This window comes from Orycteropus afer, unplaced genomic scaffold (genome assembly GCF_000298275.1).
Source record: "Orycteropus afer afer isolate SDZICR_OR568_19922 unplaced genomic scaffold, OryAfe1.0 scaffold00356, whole genome shotgun sequence".
Lineage (NCBI taxonomy): Eukaryota > Metazoa > Chordata > Mammalia > Tubulidentata > Orycteropodidae > Orycteropus > Orycteropus afer.
Genome location: NW_006921943.1, coordinates 245,262 through 263,519, shown reverse-complemented (window position 1 = coordinate 263,519; position 18,258 = coordinate 245,262). Strand labels below are relative to the sequence as shown.

The 18,258-nt window shown below is 50.0% G+C and overlaps 2 protein-coding genes across 2 annotated transcripts in view; one reads left to right on the top strand and one right to left on the bottom strand.

Annotated features, from left to right (window-relative positions):
* Positions 1-4,473: 4,473 nt before the first annotated feature.
* On the bottom strand, positions 4,474-10,504 carry TIMM21 (translocase of inner mitochondrial membrane 21). Its single transcript, XM_007952726.1, has 6 exons — positions 10,228-10,504; positions 7,756-7,818; positions 7,563-7,660; positions 5,046-5,119; positions 4,853-4,958; positions 4,474-4,569 (listed from the first exon to the last, which is right to left on the bottom strand). The coding sequence occupies exons 1-6, from the start codon at positions 10,502-10,504 to the stop codon at positions 4,474-4,476; spliced, it is 714 nt and encodes a 237-aa protein (XP_007950917.1).
* Positions 10,505-11,381: 877 nt separating this feature from the next.
* Positions 11,382-18,258, top strand: part of FBXO15 (F-box protein 15) — a 66,242-nt gene continuing 59,365 nt past the window's right edge. The window contains exons 1-2 of the mRNA XM_007952725.2: positions 11,382-11,458; positions 14,893-14,985. Coding sequence (XP_007950916.2) covers positions 11,382-11,458; positions 14,893-14,985 — 170 coding nt within the window. The remainder of the gene's footprint in view (positions 11,459-14,892; positions 14,986-18,258) is intronic.

The following is an 18,258-nucleotide window of genomic DNA, read 5'->3' as shown; positions in this document are numbered from 1 at the left end:
TTAGGTTCCTGTGAGCTTCAGGTCACTGGTATTGGCAAAGTGATGAATACTTACCTTTGTTTTACGTGTGTTCTGTTTGTTGCAGTTGCTAGGTGCTGTCAGATTGGTTCTGTCTCACAGAGACCCCATGTACCATAGAATGAAACGCTGCCTGCTCCTGCACTATCCGCACAATCATTGTTATTTTTGAGCCCATGGTTGCCGCCACTGTGTCAATCCATCTTGTTGAGGGCCTTCTCATTTTTCACTGACTCTCTACTTCACCAAACCTGAAGTCTTTCTCCAGCAACTGGTTTCGCCTGCTAACGTGACCAAAGTGTCTGAGAGAAAGTTTAGCCATGCTCACATCTGTGGAACATTTTGGTTATACTTCTTTCAAGACAAATTTGTGCATTGTTCTGGCAGTCCATGTATGTTCAATATTCTTCATCAACCCCATAATTCAAAGGCATCCGTTCTCCTTTGGCCTTCCAAATTCATTGTCCACTTTCACATGCATATAAGGTGATCGAAAATATTATGGCTTGGGTCAGGAGCACTTTAGTCCTCAAAATCGTATCTTTGCTTTTTAATACTTGTTGTTGTTGTTCATCTTTTTTTAAAATTATTTTATTGTGATTTGAGTGAAAGCTTACAGAGAAAATTCATCTTCCGTACAGCAGTTCACATACACTTTATCTTATGACATTGATTGTAATCTCCCACAATGCAACTGCCCTCCTCCCACTTCCTCCCCATAGCCACCTCTTCTCTGTGTCCTTCCCTCCCACGCACTCCTGCCCCCTGAGCTGTCTCCCTGTGCATACACAGCCCTTCTCCCATGATTGATCTCTCCAAGGAGTGTATCTTCCTAATGTAAATGTGCAGCTCATATGCCTGTCTTTTGTTTGGCTGGAAGCCACAGGAACAGGTTCAATTCCAGACCTGAAGGGAAGCTAGGGGCCATAGTCTTAGGGGTTCCATCAGGCTCTATCAGACCAGCAAAACCTGGTCTTTTTTTTTTTTTTTTAATGACTTTGAGTTTTGTTCCACATTGTGCTTTTTAACACTTTCAAGAGGTCTTTTGCAGGATATTTGCCCATTGCACTACATCATTTGATTTCCTGACTGCTACATCCATGGGCATTGATTGTGCATCCAAGTAAACTGAATTCCCTGACAACTTCAATCATTTCTCTAAGCTTATTGGTGCAATTGTGAGAATTTTTGCTTTATGTTGAGGTGTAATCCATACTCAAGGCTGTAGTCTTTGATCTTCATCAGTAAGTGCTTCAACTCCTCTTTGCTTTCAGCAAGCAAGGTTGTGTCATCTGCATATTGCAGGTTGTTAGTGAGTCTTCCTCCTATCCTGATGCCGTGTTCTTCTTTATATAGTCTAGCTTCTTGCATTATTTGCTCAGCTTACAGTATAGTGAAAGGATACAACCCTGATGCACACCTTTCCTGATTTTAAACCACATAGTATTTGCTTGTTCTGTTTGAATGACTGCCTCCTGGTATATGTACCGGTTCCTCATGAGCACAATGAAATGTCGTGGAATCCCCATTCTTCTCAGTGTTACTCATAATTTGTTATCCACAGTTGAGCACCTTTGCATAGGCAGTAAAACTCAGGTAAACATCTTCCTGGTATTGTCTGCTTTCAGCCAAGATCCATCTGACATCAGCATTTATATCCCTTGTTCCACATCCTTTTCTGAATCTGGCTTGAGTTCTTGGAAGTTCCCTGTCAATGTACTGCTACAACTCTTTTTGAATTATCTTCAGCAAAATTTTATTTGTGCTATTGTTAGACAGTTTCTGCCTTCTGTTGGATCAGCTTTCTTTGGAATGGGCACAAATTTGGGATCTCTTTCAGTCAGTTGACCAGATACCTGTCTTCCAAATTTCTTACCATAAATAAGTGAGTGCTTTTAGTCTTGCATCCGTTTGTTGAAATATCTCACTGGGTGTTTCTGCTTAAAGATACCTTATTTAACACATATTGTTGGTTCACTGTTGAATTCAAGGTCGGCAGCACCGTAATTCAGGTCTGAACAAAGCTGATCTAATTCTCGTAGTTTTTCCATAAGGCACATCACAGCCTTCTTGTGGTTGGCAGCACCGGCTGGCCCTTCAGATGGCCCTGGGGGCATGTTGGGCAGCGACAGCAGCAGGGAAGAGCACAGAGGGGATGGATGTGCACACAACAGACTCTACACAGGCACTTGGTTACAGTAGGAGAGCTGAGACAAGAAGACAGAATGCCACCTGTCCCGCCTCAGCCAGATGTGTGCACTGGATGGCTCAGACTTCTCCATCTCTGTGTGTGTCTGGAGGGGCCTTGGTGGCAGTGGTTAGAGTGCTGGGCTGCTACCCAAAAAGTCAGCGGTTGTAATTCACCAGCTGCCTTTGGGAGAAAGATGAGGCACTCTGCTTGCGTAAGGACTACCATCTTAGAGCTCTTATAGGGCAGTTCTACTTTGTCCTCCAAGGTGATGAGTTGGAATCAACGGTGGTGGGTTTGGTTTGGGCTTTGCTTCCATAAAGACTGACAGCCTTGGGAACCCTGTGGGACATTTCCACTCTACCCTATGGGCCACTGATTCACCATCAGCTCAGTGGCAGTGGGTGTGTGCACATCTGTATGTGGCTTTGCAAGGACCATGAGTATGGATTTTGGGTTACAAATAAATTTGAGTAGGTGATTTCACACATAGGGATTGACAGGGATCGACTAAGTATGTATGTATATACAGCCTGTTGTATGTGAAAAACTGTCCCGGGCACAGGGTTTTGTTGGGTATCCCTACGGTCAGTTTGGTATTTGGGACTGTGGGTTTAGGTTTTTGAAAACAGCGCCAGCAACCTTAGGGCCTCAAACATGGCCAGCTGTCTACCGCCTAGTTTCTCCAGAGCCAGTGTGGGGAAAGGAGATGGGGAGGTGGAGGATGAGTTGTGTCCTGACCCTGCCTGAGCTCAGGACTCTGTTCTAGGCAGTGGTGTCACACACTATCCCCCTTCCAGAGTTCTCCTGTGGCCCTCACACCGCACCTCATCTGTCAGGACATGAAGCCATGGTCCTCACTGAGGGCTTGAAAGTCAGACTTTAAGTCCCTAGGTCTGAGATGGGTCCCCAGAGTTTATACCCCTAACCCGTTCCCTGGGGGCACAGGTGCTGCAGGTGTGGCCCCACACGCTGGAAACAACTGATCTAAAGCCCTACACACACCAAGGGACACGTGTCTTGGCTTAACCAGCTGAATCCCACGTTGACAGTGTTACTCAGTGTTAACAGACGCCCCGAGGTCAGTTAGTGCTGTCCTGGGATAAGTTCCGACTGACTCCTCCCCCAGTACTCCCAGCCCCCCTCCAGGCAGAGCGAGGGACAGGGAAGCTCTCGGCCTTTAAATGTTGCCGTTTCAGGTGAGGACAATACTGACGTGGAATTTCACTGGAAAGGGGTGGGAACAGAACAAGAGACAAGGCCCAGGACAGAAGAGGACTGGCCTTGAAGGCTGGCTACGCAGGCCACAAAACCGGGCTCTTTTGTGTACTTTCCAAGTGGTTGATGCTTTCCAAAACTGAGGAAGCAAATGGCTCAGGCAGGGAGATGGCCTGAGGGTCCTTCTGGACAAATACCTGACAGTCTCTGAAAGGGACCTGTGTGCAGGGAGCCCTGAGGGCAGCGAGCAGATGCCTTCAGGGCCCTCACAGGCAGAGGCAGCAGACCAGGACCAGAGTCCAGAGCCCTTCGTGCTTCAAGCACTGTGACCAGATGGCGTGGATAGTCAGGTCACTTCCCCCAATCCCTGTAAATATCCTGATGAAACAGGCTGCTGGCATCAACAAGGGCATTGTGTTCCGGTCAGATGCCCCTCACTTGTCCCCATGTCCTGCTGGCACATTGTAAAGGGGCACCCTGGGGACCCTCCCAGTCTAGGCACCTGTGCTGCCCTAACAGGTCGGCACACCTGCTGGGAAAGGTGGGGATGACCTAGGCTCCGACTCTAGAGCGGGGACCCTCCACCACATACGTTCCGGGTGGGGTACGTGACCGACAACAAGATACCAAATCTGTCGGCCCTTTAGGTCCCTCCGAGCAGCATCCTCGGTACGTGGCTCAGTGCACAGCTCCAGTATTCTCACCTGGTCACCTGAGGTCGGACCCCAAAGACCACACAGTACCCGCTATGCGGAAGGTACAATACTGAAATCCACTTTATTGAGATGGTGTCAAGTCTCCAGTCACCAGTTTATGCCACTGCACAGAGCCCTGTCGTGGCTGACAGCCCGACAGCCTAACTGCTCTGGTTCATGATTTCACTCTAAGGGGACTCTCTGGTTGGGTCTGCCTGACGCAGCCAACACCTGCTGCATTCGCTGTCACCACGCTCCTTCCGTCTCAGACCCCGAGAGGGAGCGTGATGACCAGGCTGTCAGCCCCACTCAACTCTCACCAGGAACCGGCAGGCTCCCCACTCTTCTGATGTCTCAGGATCGATTATCCTCAATGACAATAGCTCTCCCAGGATAGCTGTCAACCTCTACAAATAAGTAACGGTATTCATATTCACCAGTCTCTGGGTTCTGAAAAAAAGGTGTTTTAAGGGGTGAATCTTATGCTCAAGGCTTTAAACAGTATGGAGTAGGTGTCCCGTGTGACCTCTTGACCCTAGGTGCACCACCCCCTGCCCCTCCCCCGTGCTGTGCACACAGCCACCCACACCTCCTACACTTCCAGGTGCACTGTCCCCCCGCCTCTACCCGCACCTCCCGGTGCATCGCTGTGCGCCCCGTCTGTGCGCACCCCCGCCTGCACCTCCTGGTGCACCGTCCCGCGTCCCCCAGTGCTTGCGCTGCCCCCCCGCACCTCCTGCACCTCCAGGTGCACGGTCCCGCGCTTCCCCGGCTCCGAGCCCTGGATGTAGAACTTCAGGCGCATGTGCCGCAGCCCGTCTTTGACAAACTCAATGAAACTGTCAGAAGACGCCGAAAGGACACACGTCTAAGTCCCTTCACCGAGCAACGTCCCCCAGCTTCCCACACCCAGCACGTGGCCGTACCTGACATGCTGTCGCCTCCCACGCCGGGTAGTCTCCCCGTAGCCTTTGATCGGCTCACCAAAAACACCTATGACCTGCAGAAGGGAGGACAAGGCTTCCTCAGCACGTGGCATGTTTTAAAAGCCTCCTGTGTTGGTGGGGGCAGGGGTCATTCTGACTGGTAGTGCCGCCATGTGGCAGAGCGGAACTGCCCCACGAGGTCCTCCTGGCTGTGGTCTCTCCTGGAGGAGGGCACCAGGCCTCTTTCCACAGCACTGCTGGGAGGTTCCAACTGCCAACCTTGGGCTTCCCGTCAAGCGCAAACTGTGTGCACCACTCAGGGATGTTTCTTCAAACCAAGTCATTCACTTTTGGGGGAACAGTAGTAGATATGCAAAAATCATCCTGTAAGTCATTTCTGGAAAGATTTCACGCAGAGATTAAAATAGGGAATGCATAACATTACTCAGAGCTTCAAAATGTGGGCTGATGTGACAGTACCCGCATTCCTCATTAAAAAAGAAAGGCCATAAAGCAAAGTGCCCAAGTATGTGTTTAACAATCCCTCGGCGTCTGTGTGAATATTCCCCAGGACAGTTAGCTAATGGGCTCTAGCAGTAACCAGCTGGCTGCCTGGTGGTGCAAAAGGTTAAGTGCACGACCACCAGCTGGAAGGTCGCCTCAGGAGGAAGGCGTGGGGCTCAGCTTCTGAAAGGTCGCAGTCCTGGAAACCCCTGGATCACCTCTAGTGCGCACGCGTAGCGTCGACAGGAGTTGGAGTCAGCGCAACAGGAACAATGGTGCTGGGAGCTAGGAGACGCACGTGATGTTTTAAGAAATTAAACATAATGAAAAAAAATCACTTAATAATGAGATATTTAAAACAAACCAGGTCTAGAGGCATGAACTGGTGATTCCTAATGGGAAACTCACAATGAAATGGAGTTTTTCATGGAACTTGAGACACAACCAGTCTGGAACCGTCTCTAGAAAACACACGATGTCGACCAAGACAAACACTGGTCCTGATGTAGAAGAACGTTATGTTCTCTGTGGAAGACCTTCAGGATCGTATTTTTCAGGCATAAAGAAGGTGTAATGTGCATGATGACAGAAATTGAACTGTGTGGCTGTGACAAAGGGAACAGACGTCCAAGTCACTGACTGCAGCCGATGAAACGGTCAGCATCGGAGCGTCACGTCTATCCTTAGGCAGGCCCTGAATGTCCACAAGGTGACTGCTGTGCTTAGATGTTACTCCTGGGGCTCTCTCTGGCAGCACACAGTGCTGCAGCCCCATTAACAGCCACCCACTCTCAGGTGTCTTCTGTAGTGCCATTTGCTCACAGCACTGACAGTCCAATGGAAGTCCTACAGCCCACTCAGCACCTCTGTTTCTCTTTGGAGTGTGCAGCCTCAAGTGTTTCCACATTCACCACCTTGTCTGCAATGAGTGCTGTTTGTTGGGCATGGTTTGGATTCTGGACCATGTGGTTATTCCTGGCGATGATGTTGCCTTGGGGACACTGCTCAAGCTCCGCCTGCCATGACCCCACAGATGGCCCAGGGTCCAAGTCAGAGAGAAAGCAGAATTTTCAAACAGAGGGATGCCGGGGACCACTACCTTCTGTGGTTTTCTCCCTGCCAAGAGAGGCGGTGATGATGGCAGGGCAAAGTGACTGCCCGGACACTGAGTGGTGGGCTTGTATCTCCTCCATCTGTATGGTGCATAGTCTCTGCCGCCCTGGCATCACTCCTTGGCTTGTGTGTGAGAACACTAATGTTTACAGCGCTCTCTGCCATTAGCTTTCCAGTTAGAGAACTGAGGTTTCATAACGAGTTACCATTCTAACACTGTTCCATGCTAAGCTTTACAAGTTACCCAGACTTTCTATCTGTGTCTGAAAGGCCATCACATAAAGCCTTCCTTTCGGACAAGATCCTTCTAAGAACTGAGGCAGCTCTCCTCCTGGGAGGTCGACTCCTCCCAGGGGATGGTTTAGGCAGGTAGTGGTTAGAGCATGAGACTTGAATCAACTCAATCTGGATTCAGGTTTTGGCCCGCCTGTTTCCTAGAGCCATGACCCATTCATTACATATCAGTCTCCCCTTCTGTGGACAGGGGTGAATAACGGTATCTAACTCCACTGGCTCTGTGAGAGTGAAGGAAGCCAACGCCCTGGACACTAAGCGTGGTGCCTGGCATCCAACGCCTTCAGGAAGTGTCCACATTGCTGTCATCAGCAGGAACTGGAAACTGACCCTGAGTTTAACGCTGTGGATTCTCAGCACCTAAAATCTACCAAAAACTGGTAATGTGACTCTCTCTTGTACAATAAGGATGAACACAGACGTATACTGACCTTTGTTTGTTCTTAAAGTGTTTTGAGCTATGGAACAAAGACTGGGAAACAGCATCATAACTTGACCCGTGTGTGTCAATGCGTGAGTTGCACTAGCGTCAGAAATGGCACTGACCTCCCCAGCTCCTTCCCCTGGCATCGGCAGAACCCAGGCGGCTCAAACCTGAGCACTAACCTCGGGATGTGATCTGCATCTCTCTAAGGCTTTTCCATAGATCTTATTAGGGCTGGATGAAGAAAAAAGTTCTCTAAAAATCACGTAAAACAAGCCACCTGCAAATCACAGGAAAAGAAGATGAAGCAAAGCAGGACAATGACAAAACAGGAGACAAAAACATGCAGGGTGATTATACTTGCTGTTTTCCCACCTGTAATGCCGACTCCAATAAGCACCACCATGAAGTAGGTCAAATCTCTCCCAGCTTCCTTCACTGTAAAGAGCAAATGACAGTGAGTCCCCCACGGGCCAGGTATCACCTAGACTGCGCAGGCTCCAGTGTTCTCGGGAGAGGGAAGGGGCTCTAAGCGCAGGGGGCGGTGTTCTACTCATGCCAGGAGCAGCTGTTGAACCTTCCTGTGAATCACGGCCACCTGAAGACACTATCTGGAAGAACAAATTTCCAGGCCCCCTCAGCAGCATCCTGGGAGCAGAGCCCAGCACTCCATCTTTGTAAAACAACTTAGTTAAAAGTACTCTTTAGCATAACACAGTTCCTGAAGGTTTCAGTAGAGGTTCTTAACTTGAAAGATGGCATGTAACAAACTTCCGTAATTCATTGGATTGATCCGAACTGTAATTGTCGCCACAAAGCCGACCTCCTCAGCAGGTGCAGCTGAGGCCCACAATAAGAACATGTCAGCCCAGGCTTTCTTTACTAATGGCCAACGATAAACTGACTACACATGAGCTGCCAGTCGTGGGCCAAGGCCCAAGCTAAGAACAGTAACAGGGAGCCCCATTGTTCCGCTGTCTGAATCGGGCCCTGGATCCGAGTGCCCCTCCCTTTACGCCCTTTCCTGCCTTGCTCAGGGCATCTGGAGGCCCTGTCCTCTCCTCGTGCACCTCAAGCATTCACTGGACGTCCTCTTGTGTAAAGCCCTGCACCGACTATTATCCAGGCTCCACAGTTTTGAGGTCTGTGTTTAAGTGTTCCTTTACAGCCCTCTCCCGTTGCCTGCCTTCCTGGTCTTTTCAGACCTCCCACCTGCAGCTTACAGCCCTCACTCTTGCCCTGTTTCAGCCATCCTCTACCCTCCTGGGGTGGGTGCCGTGACGTGCCACCTAGCTTCCCAGCAGGGCTGGGGACTCACTCCTGGATGCCCTCCGGGAACTGGCTTCATCCAAGGCGGCCTTCTCACCAGGCTCAGGGCCCCATAAAATCTCAGTCTGACATTCAAGGCACATCTTACAGTGTTACCAAAATAACAAGTCCGAGGCACTTTTTTTGCCTCCTTATACTTAACTATTTTCTCTACAAATTACTTGTGAAACGAAATAAATACAAACTTCAGTTAAACATGCCTTCTCTCATTTGTGGAAACTTTTCTGACTTTCCCTAACAAAACTACAGTTTGTCCTTCCTATTTTACATGTGTTCTGCTATGTTTTGTGTCACACTGAGGACGAGGCTGTTTTGGACTTTTGCCATTCTGTAGTATAAAGGGTCTAACTCAGGATCTGGGGGTAACAATTATCACTCATTAAATGTTTACTAAGCTTAACCACAGAATGTTTCCCTGTTGATTTATGATTCATTAATTGATTTCCTATTTATTTATCCTATTACTCTTCATCATATTCTTTCTAGTACTCTTCCTGTGAGGTCTGGTGGCGCAATGGTAAGTGCTCAGCTGCTAACTGGAAGGTCAGTGGTTTGAACCTACCACCTGCTCCACAGGAGAAAAGCCTAGGTGATCAGCTCCTGTAGGATGCAGCCTAGGAAAGAAACCCTGAGCGATAGTTCTACTCAGTCCCGGGGTGTCACTGAGTTGGGCCTGATTCACCTGGCACTCAACAACAAAGTATGCAATCTTTGTAGCATCATTAATCTGCTTTTTCAAATGATTTGTTTCATGTTGTGTGTCTATTTTCTTCTCAATTGAGAAGTTATTTGTGTGTAGGATTCCTTTGGCAAACTAATTACCACTAGCCCCTAAGTACCAAGGATAAATAGTCTACAGAGGGTGTACAAAGTATAGAATAAATCGAGTATAGACAAATTTGTGAACAGCAATGTGACCTGGACATTAAGAAAACCAAGAGGAAAATTCCCGTTTAACGTTCGGTTGTGTGAGTTAGGGGGTGCGCCTCAAACTTAAAAAGGAAATATGCACCCAGAAAGAGACTCAGATGAGATTAAATAACATCTGAGAAATCCCCTGTAGCTATCAAGTATGAAACAATGGTTACATTGTATGCAACTAATACAAATTGAGAGAAAATATCTAGACACAGTGCAACCACGTTATATCAAATTCAAGATCAACTTCCACATCTGAGTTCGAATTTGCGAAGAAAATTGCAGGCCTATGTTCTGACACTAACTTGTACTTAAGGGTCAAGATCAACTTCCAAATCTGAGTTCGAATTTGCGAAGAAAATTGCAGGCCTATGTTCTGACACTAACTTGTACTTAAGGGTCAAGATCAACTTCCAAATCTGAGTTCGAATTTGCGAAGAAAATTGCAGGCCTATGTTCTGACACTAACTTGTACTTAAGGGTTCCAACTTCCAGTTCGCGTGACTTTTCCATTTTTAGCACTGAGCTCTGTGTGGAAAGGCTGGTGGCTTTTGCCATGTTTGTGGGTGGACTTCTGATCACTGGGGCTCTCTTGTTTACCTTTCTGTGACGTTGACACAACGGTTTCTCCTCTTTGACTTCTGTGCACAGACACTTGTTTGCTGCCGTCCTCCTTCGCTCTGCGGGGGGCCCGTTCCTGCGTCCAGATGGTTCGTGGGGTGACCCCACGGACAGCTCTAGGCCGCCCCCATCTCAAGCTGGACTCAGTTTTCAAGCTAGCTTTGTTCAGCACAAAGTGGGAGCCAAACGCTCGCGCCCCTGCGGACCTGTGCAGCTTTTCCGTATGCTGCACGGCTCGCAGAAGACCCCAAATCATGGTCACACAGAGCCGCTCCCCTTGGGGTGGAGGCAACTACAACCAGCAAAGCTTCACCGCCCGCTGCACACCCGCCAGACAAGAGCTGGCCCACACATCCGCACAGGGATCCCACCCGGCGTGTTCGACAAACACGTTCGCTCCAACAGCGCTGTTAGGACGGAAGCCCCCAGACAGATGAGGGTCCCTTCCCTTTCCTTCGACCCAATGTGAACTTAAGCTTAATTGCTCTGGTTTCCTTCTACGCTAACACGCCACCTCCCCCCGCCATGCCTTCGCACAGCACCTTGGGAACCCGTGTGGAATTCTGGGAACAGTAGTTCGAGGACACGCACAGTGGTCGCGGCGGGCGGCATAAAGGACTTCATCTCCCACAACGAACGGAAGACCTCGCACCGCCCCTTCCGACTCTCCCAGGCTCCCCCACGCGGGTCGTCGCGTCTGTGCACTGGGAGAGGCCGGAAGGCGGTGCTATGCGCCTGGGGTAGCTTCCACCGCTGTCCCACGGGGTTTAAACAGAACTATTAATGTTTTACAGAAAAGACAGGAGCAATTTCAGAGGGCATGATTTAAGGATTGGGGCCCTGCATGCCTTAAAGGCAGGGCATTGAGTCCTTGCGTTTTAGATACTCTAACGCGGAGGCCTCGTGGAAAATCCTCTGTGGGGATGCTCCTGGGATTGCAGCCCCGAGGCCTCTGAGTCCGCCCCATCAGTAACTCGCAGAGTTCCGTTGTGCTGGGGATCGACTGGACAGGCGAGTCTTCGAGAGAAGCTATCCCGGAAGTTTCTAGAACACTGCTGCGGGCGCACAGCCGGGCGGTGTCAGCTTCAGCTCCGCCCCCAGGCCTGCGCACGCGCGCGGGCAGCGTGGTCTCCATGGCGACCGGACGCGGCTGGGCACTGAGGCAACTCTTGCGCGGCCACGGGCCTCCAGCGGGCGCCGTCGGGCTCAGGTGACTGTCCGGACGCGGTGGGTGAGCGTTGGGCAGTCCCTCACCGCTGCGCCCGCCCGTGGTCCCCGTTGATTTGTAGGGTCCCCGCCCCGGCAGGGCGCGCGCGTCTCGCTTTAAAGCTGGGAAGTCTCCCACTCGGAAACGCTCGGTACCACAATATGTAGCTCCCAAAATGCCCTCTCACCCGTTTCCTCTCACAGTGCTGGGCGCAGTGGGCCAGGGCGAGGGCGGCTGAGAGTCACCTGTCCTCTTAGGTCACCGGCCTGGGGGGCGCGTACGGGAGCACACAGGTGCACAGCTCCAGTCTCCACCACCACGCGCCGGAGACGTCCCCTGAGTCGTCGGGCTCTGCGTTCGCCGTTCTAGGGCCGGAGCCCCCCTCTCGTCTCCTTATGACTTCACAACTCAGGGACCTGGAATGTGGTCGTGGAGAACTGGCGAGTGACGCTCTAGGTTTCCCCTTGGGCCCGGGACTCGGGCGTGGGCACGCGCCACCGCTAGGCAGCCAGCTTGGACCTCCTGGGCCTGCTCTGCCCAGTCTCCTCCCTCTGAGAGCGGGCCTGGGCCTGGGCCTGGGCCTGGGCCTGCCCTGCTCTGGGCCCGGAGAGAAAGGCACCTTGGAAGAGTGAGTGGGGAGGGAGGTGACAGGGGGCTGCGGCTGCTTTCTCAAGGGGTCAGAGAGTCAGAAAGACGCTTCTTCCCCTCACGGCATTGTCCTGACAGCCGTTTGCAGAGAAGTGACGTGAGCCAGGAGGCAGATGTGTGCAGCGTCCCTGGTCCTGAACCGCCCTACCCTGTAACTACACCTCTCTCCTTGACCCGCGGAGGGATAGTACCAAGAACAATTGGCTTACTTTTTTTGTTTTTTAGGAAATGAGGTAATTTTTCATTTTTTTCCTGATTCATTTCTCTCCAAGGTTTCCTCATTTTATTATGTACTATTAAGTTCTTAAAAATAGCATTTTTCTTGAAAATTTTTCTTGAAAATAGATTGTACAATGTCTCAAAACTTCTAATTTTTTTTCTTTAAAAAAAATAGCATTTTTCTTGAAAATAGACTGTACAGTGTCTCAAAACTGCTAAATTTTTTTTCTTTTGTACAGTGTTTACTTTTCTACGTTGTGTTTTTTTTTTTTTTTTCAGTTTGCATTCTTGACGGTTATCATGTTTCTGTTTGTACCCAAACCCACTACCGTGGACTGGATTCTGACTCATGGTGGCCCTACAGGACAGAGTAGAACGGTCCCGTAGGGTTTCCAAGGCTGTCAATCTTGATAGGAGCAGACTGCTCATCTTTTTTTCCCACAGAGCAGCTGGTGGGTTCAAATGGCTGACCTTTTGGTTAGCAGCTGCACCACTAGGGCCCCTCTTTTTTCCCCCTTTGAGAACCATTTATCAAAGACTCTTCTTCCCCTCATTGTCCTGACATCCTTGTTGAAAATCAACTGACCTCATGTAAGGGCTATTTCTGGACTCACAATTCCAGTCCATAATCTGTATGTCTATTCTTATGCTGGAAACACACTGTCTTCTTTACTGTTGTTTGACAGAAGATTTTGAATTTAGAAGTGTGAGTCTTCCAGTTTCCTTCTTTTTCAAGAGCTTTTTGGTGACTCTTGGCCCCTTGCAGTTTAGTATGAATTTTAGGATCAGCTCACCAATTGGAGAAGAAATCTTCCCAGCACCTTTTATTGTCAACAGAGCTGGCAGGTGTGACCCCACTGGCTGACCCTGGCCCACACACAGATTATGATAAGGAGCCTCAGCTTGATTACCGTCTGCAGGTCAGACTGATTTATCTTTGTTGAAAGAGACCCGGGATGGTTATGTTGCTGGTTGATCCTCCGAGTGAAGTTACCAAATGCAATGGAACAGTCTGGTCTGACAGAGTATTCATCTTCATTGCATAATAGTTCTGACATCTTCTGAAGATCTCTACGAAAGAGAAGGGCAGAACATTAGGGAAATTTTCAGTGCACAGCCTCCTGTACTTTCTTCTGGAGAACTACTAAAACTAATGTCTTACCAGCTTTTCCGTGCATATTGATCAGGAAGCTGACCAGGTGGCCTGGAGAGCACTGTGGAAGGCTTTCTGTGCTGCTGTGTGTTGTTCATCAGCAGAAGCAGAAAGTGGCAGCCTGTCTCTGACATGAGTGATTGAGGAGGCAGGTACTGCCCTAGATGTTCCAACTGTGAGCGTACTTTGTTTGTGTGTTCTCAGGAGTCTTATGCTCTGGACTGTAATTCCACAGGGCTTATTCCTCTCTTTGCCAAGTCCTCAGGACTGTTCCTTTTTGGTGCAAGTACCGCCCATGTCCTTTTGGGCTCTCAGTCCACATTGATCCTGGAGATCAACCTGGTCGGGAACACTGCAGGCCGTCCAACTCTGAATGAACCAATTTAAGTGTCAACTTGGTTCCAAGCAATGGCACTGGTGAACTAACTTCATGTCAGGGATTCTGTAGATTCTAGTCTCCACTTGAGTCGTGAGGGGTGGGATGTGGCTCAGGTCATTGATGTGTGTGTGTTGTCCATTGCTTCAAGAAGCAGCTTTCCGACCCTGGCAGGGGGAACAGGACATCTGGCAGGCATCCTGTGGGCTGTGGCCTGGAAGTGGGAAGCAATGAGTCATGTCCTTTGCTGTGTGCCTGTCATTTACTCGTTAGCACCTAACTAACACGAGAGCCTTGCCAGACAGGTGCTGCAGTTTTGAGAACTGGTTTCAAACTGTATTTTGGGAGCTTCTGAAAAGAATTTACTGCATCAAGTATGATCATGTTTCGTAGTATTTAAAAAGCAACTGAGGACAGATGCACCATTGTTTTATGTGTCACTAAAATAAAGGTTAAAAAAAGGACCAATCAAAATATGTTCCCTTGAAGGTGAGATGTTAAATGTGAAGCAATAAATAAAAAGAACTTGTGGTTCAGTGTTTGACCCCTCGGGAGACTGGGCAGGTGTGCGTTGTTTCCCTCAGAGACCGACTAGGTCCTAGATTTGCCCACAGCTCTGGTTCACAAATCTACAAGTAACAAAAAAAGGATACTATCTGTGTTAGGTTTCTGTTGTTGGGTCATTGAAACTGGCCAGTCAATCTGTGTCTCGTTACTCTTCTTTGTTTCCATTAAATACATTTTCAAGCAGCTCTGATATGGTGGCTGCCTGTACTGAGTGTGGGTGTTAGACCTGAGGGGGTTGCTCCTCAGAGGAAACTGCAGTCTTTAGGCAGCTTGTCAGGACACTGCGACGTATTCCCTCCCTCCTTCCTTTCCTTCTTCTTTCCCTCTCCCTCCTCCTTTTGTCCTCCCTCCCTTTCTTTTAAGCAGAAATGAACTTTCACGGTGAGTAATCTTAGATGTTGATGGAGTTTGCAGAAGGGAACAGAGTTTCTCATTGGGAAGTTAGGTAATTGAGTCTTTCATGTTGCTTTCCAGGAAGGGGCCAGGCATCAGGCCCACTGCAGACCCACTGAGGCACCATGCCAGCTGCCAAGGGTGCTGTCAGGACGGTGCTGTGTCCCTGGATGGGTGAGTAGACATGGTTGGCCATGCTTGGGGGCTCCTGGAGTGGGACCTTCAGGGCAGGTTATGATGCTGCATCTACTGGTTACTGTTTAGGGCTCTCTCAGAATAGAATGGTGGGAGATGAGTGTGCACAAGAGTTTGATGTGTGAGTCATCGCCTGTCAGCACCATCGTTATCAGACTAGTTTTCTGGAACTCAACTTCTCAAAGTGACAACTGAATTTAATTTTCCTTTTATTAAAGTGTGTTCCACATTTCTTCCTTTCCCAGTTGATGAAGGCCCTTGAGAGGGAGAGAGGTTAGAGCACACTCCCTTGATAGCCCCAATGCTTTCTGAATTCCTTCGTTTCTGGTATTTTGGGAGTCTTTTCTGCCATGGCAAGTCTGTGCCGGGACCCTCTGTGCCAAGACCAGAGGAATCTCCATTAACTGATGGTTGCACTGGTTAAGTGGTTGGTTCATAACTAAAAGGTCAGCAGTTTGATCCCACCAGCTGCTCCATGGGAGGAAGATCTGACAATCTGCCCTCATAAATATTACAGCCTTGGAGACCCTGAGGGACAGTCCTACTCTGTGCTGGGGGAAAAAGAAAAAGTGACCCTTCCTTGGGTTTCCGAGGTGGTATCTCTACAGAAGTAGTTGCAGTGACTGGGGATTGACTTAGTGGCAGCAGGTAGCGTTTACGGAGCACCAGCCGTTTGCTGGGTATTGTGTGGGGCCCCTTGAGTTCGTGTGATTGTAGACAAATACATGACAGTGGAGGAAGTAAGGCTCATGTAGTCTGCATAGTGCAGGACTCGGAGTCAACCTTGCTCCCGTTGATAGGTGCCGTCCAGTTGGTTCTGACTCTTAGCGACCTTAGGTACAACAGAACAAAACGCTGCCTGGTCTTGCACCATCCTCACAGTCGTTGCCTGATTTCACATTTTCCACTTTTAATTCGATGTCACAGCTAACTCGGCCAACAGTGTACATATTTGTGGTCTGTTTTTCAAAGAAATTAAAAGACAAAAAAGAAAGATTAAGGACACCAATTTAAGCTTGAAAGGCAGTACTCTGGGAATAGAACCTGTCATCCAGTAATCTGATATGAAAAATAGAGGAAATGTCCTTTATTTAATTCACTCATCAAATATTTGAGGCCCTACTAAGTGCCACATACCATGCTTGGTGTTAGGTGTGCAAACGGTGAGGAACTCAGACATAGTAGGTGTCTTTAGGCTTCTGAGCTAGACAAAGAGGCAGTTGTAGAAAGCTGAGTTCATAGTGACAGATTGGGAAGTGGGTCCCATGGTCTGGAGCAGTGGAGTAGGATGTAAGAAGGGACTTTTCTGAGGAGGGGACACTAAGCTGAGGGAAGCTGGGATGAAAGAGCTCGGGGAAGCCCTGCCAGACAGGGGAGACCCAGTGTACAGAGTTGTGGAGTGGGAGGGGGCAGCAATGTTGAAGGAGCAGAGGGCGGGGTGCTGAGAGGGAGGAGGGGGACAGAGAGGCAGGGCCAGGCCTGTGGCCTGCTGGGCCAAGGTGGGGGAGTGTGGGGTTTATCCAGGTTGTGAGTTGAAGCACAGAGGTGTGATCTAACTTGGATTTGAAATCAATCACCTTTCCTTCTCTCCCCTCGCCCTTGTCCAGAAGGAAGGAGGATGTAGACGGGCACATCTGGGGTCAGTTTCGGAGGGGGACTGCTGTGACTTGTTCGCACGGCAGAAGGAGGTGTGTGGGGAAAGGAGGCATGTAGTGGGAGTCCCGGGCTCTGGCTTGAGGAGGTGAGTAAGTGGTGTGCTGCTGTTGCAGTGGGGGTTTGGGACTGAGGGAGTTGCAGTGCAGCCAGGATGCATGCGTGGGGTCAGGGGGTGAGCAGAGGGAGACGGAGGGGGCTCAGGGCAGGTTCTGAGGAGCAGGAACATTTGGACTGACCATGGAGTCAGGGTGGGCGTGGCCTTGGGGTTGCTGTGACCTTGGAGGGGGTCCCTGCAAAGCAGGTGAGGAGGCGGCTGCAGCCAGCACTGGTGAGGGTGGAGGTTAAGCTGGAGCCTCTGTTTCACGCTATGATGTAGGGAGGGAGGAAATGGGAGGCAAGGACAGGAAGCAGCAGGTGCACACAGCTTACTGCTCTGTCCTTCCTCCGAAGCTGACCTGAAGGAGGTGGGACTGCCTGGAGTCCAGGGAGGCTGAGAGGGGTGGAGAGAGGCAGGGAGGGGTGGGGAGGGATGGGGAGTCAGTAGACAGCACTGCAGGGCATGTGCTGCAGGCTCATGCTGAGGACATGAATAGTGGGGGAGGTGGGGACCTAGAGAAGATAGAGCTGGGCCCTCAAAAAATAGGGTGGGATCCCTTAGAATATAGGGGCCAGGACCTCTGAGAAGACAGGGGGCTGGGACTCCTGACAAGATAGGGTGGGACCCCAAGAAAGCTGGAGGGGCTGCAGAACCCAGGGCTCAGGCAGGGACTTAGATTCCTACAAGAGGAGGGGCCCTTTCTCCTCTGGACAGGGAGGAAGGAAAGAACCCTGTGACTGAAACAGTGGGCGGTTCCACAGCAGGAGAGAGGGACAAGGACTGTGTTGTGGTTGGATTATTACACGTCACTGTGAGCACACACACGTGAACCTGCATTTTCTCCCGTGTCACAGTGAGCACACACACATGAACCTGCCTTTTCTCCCGTGTCGCAGTGAGCACACACACGTGAACCTGCCTTTTCTCCCGCGTCACAGTGAGCACGCATATGAACCTGCCTTTTCTCCCGTGTCACAGTGAGCACACACGCGAACCTGCATTTTCTCCCCACAGTGAGCACACACATGAACCTGCATTTTCTCCCGTGTCACAGTGAGCACGCACATGCAAACCTGCATTTTCTCCTGTGTCGCAGTGAGCACACACATGAACCTGCATTTTCTCCCGTGTCACAGTGAGCACACACATGAACCTACCTTTTCTCATGTCACAGTGAGCACACACACATGAACCTGCATTTTCTCACGTGTCACAGTGAGCACACACACATGAACCTGCATTTTCTCCCGTGTTGCAGTGAGCACACACACATGAACGTGCATTTTCTCCCGTGTTGCAGTGAGCACACACACATGAACGTGCATTTTCTCCTGTGTCGCAGTGAGAACACACACATGAACCTGCATTTTCTCCCGTGTGACAGTGAGCACACATATGAACCTGCCTTTTCTCCCGTGTCACAGTGAGCACACACACGTGAACCTGCCTTTTCTCCCGTGTCACAGTGAGCACACACATGTGAACCTGCCTTTTTTCCC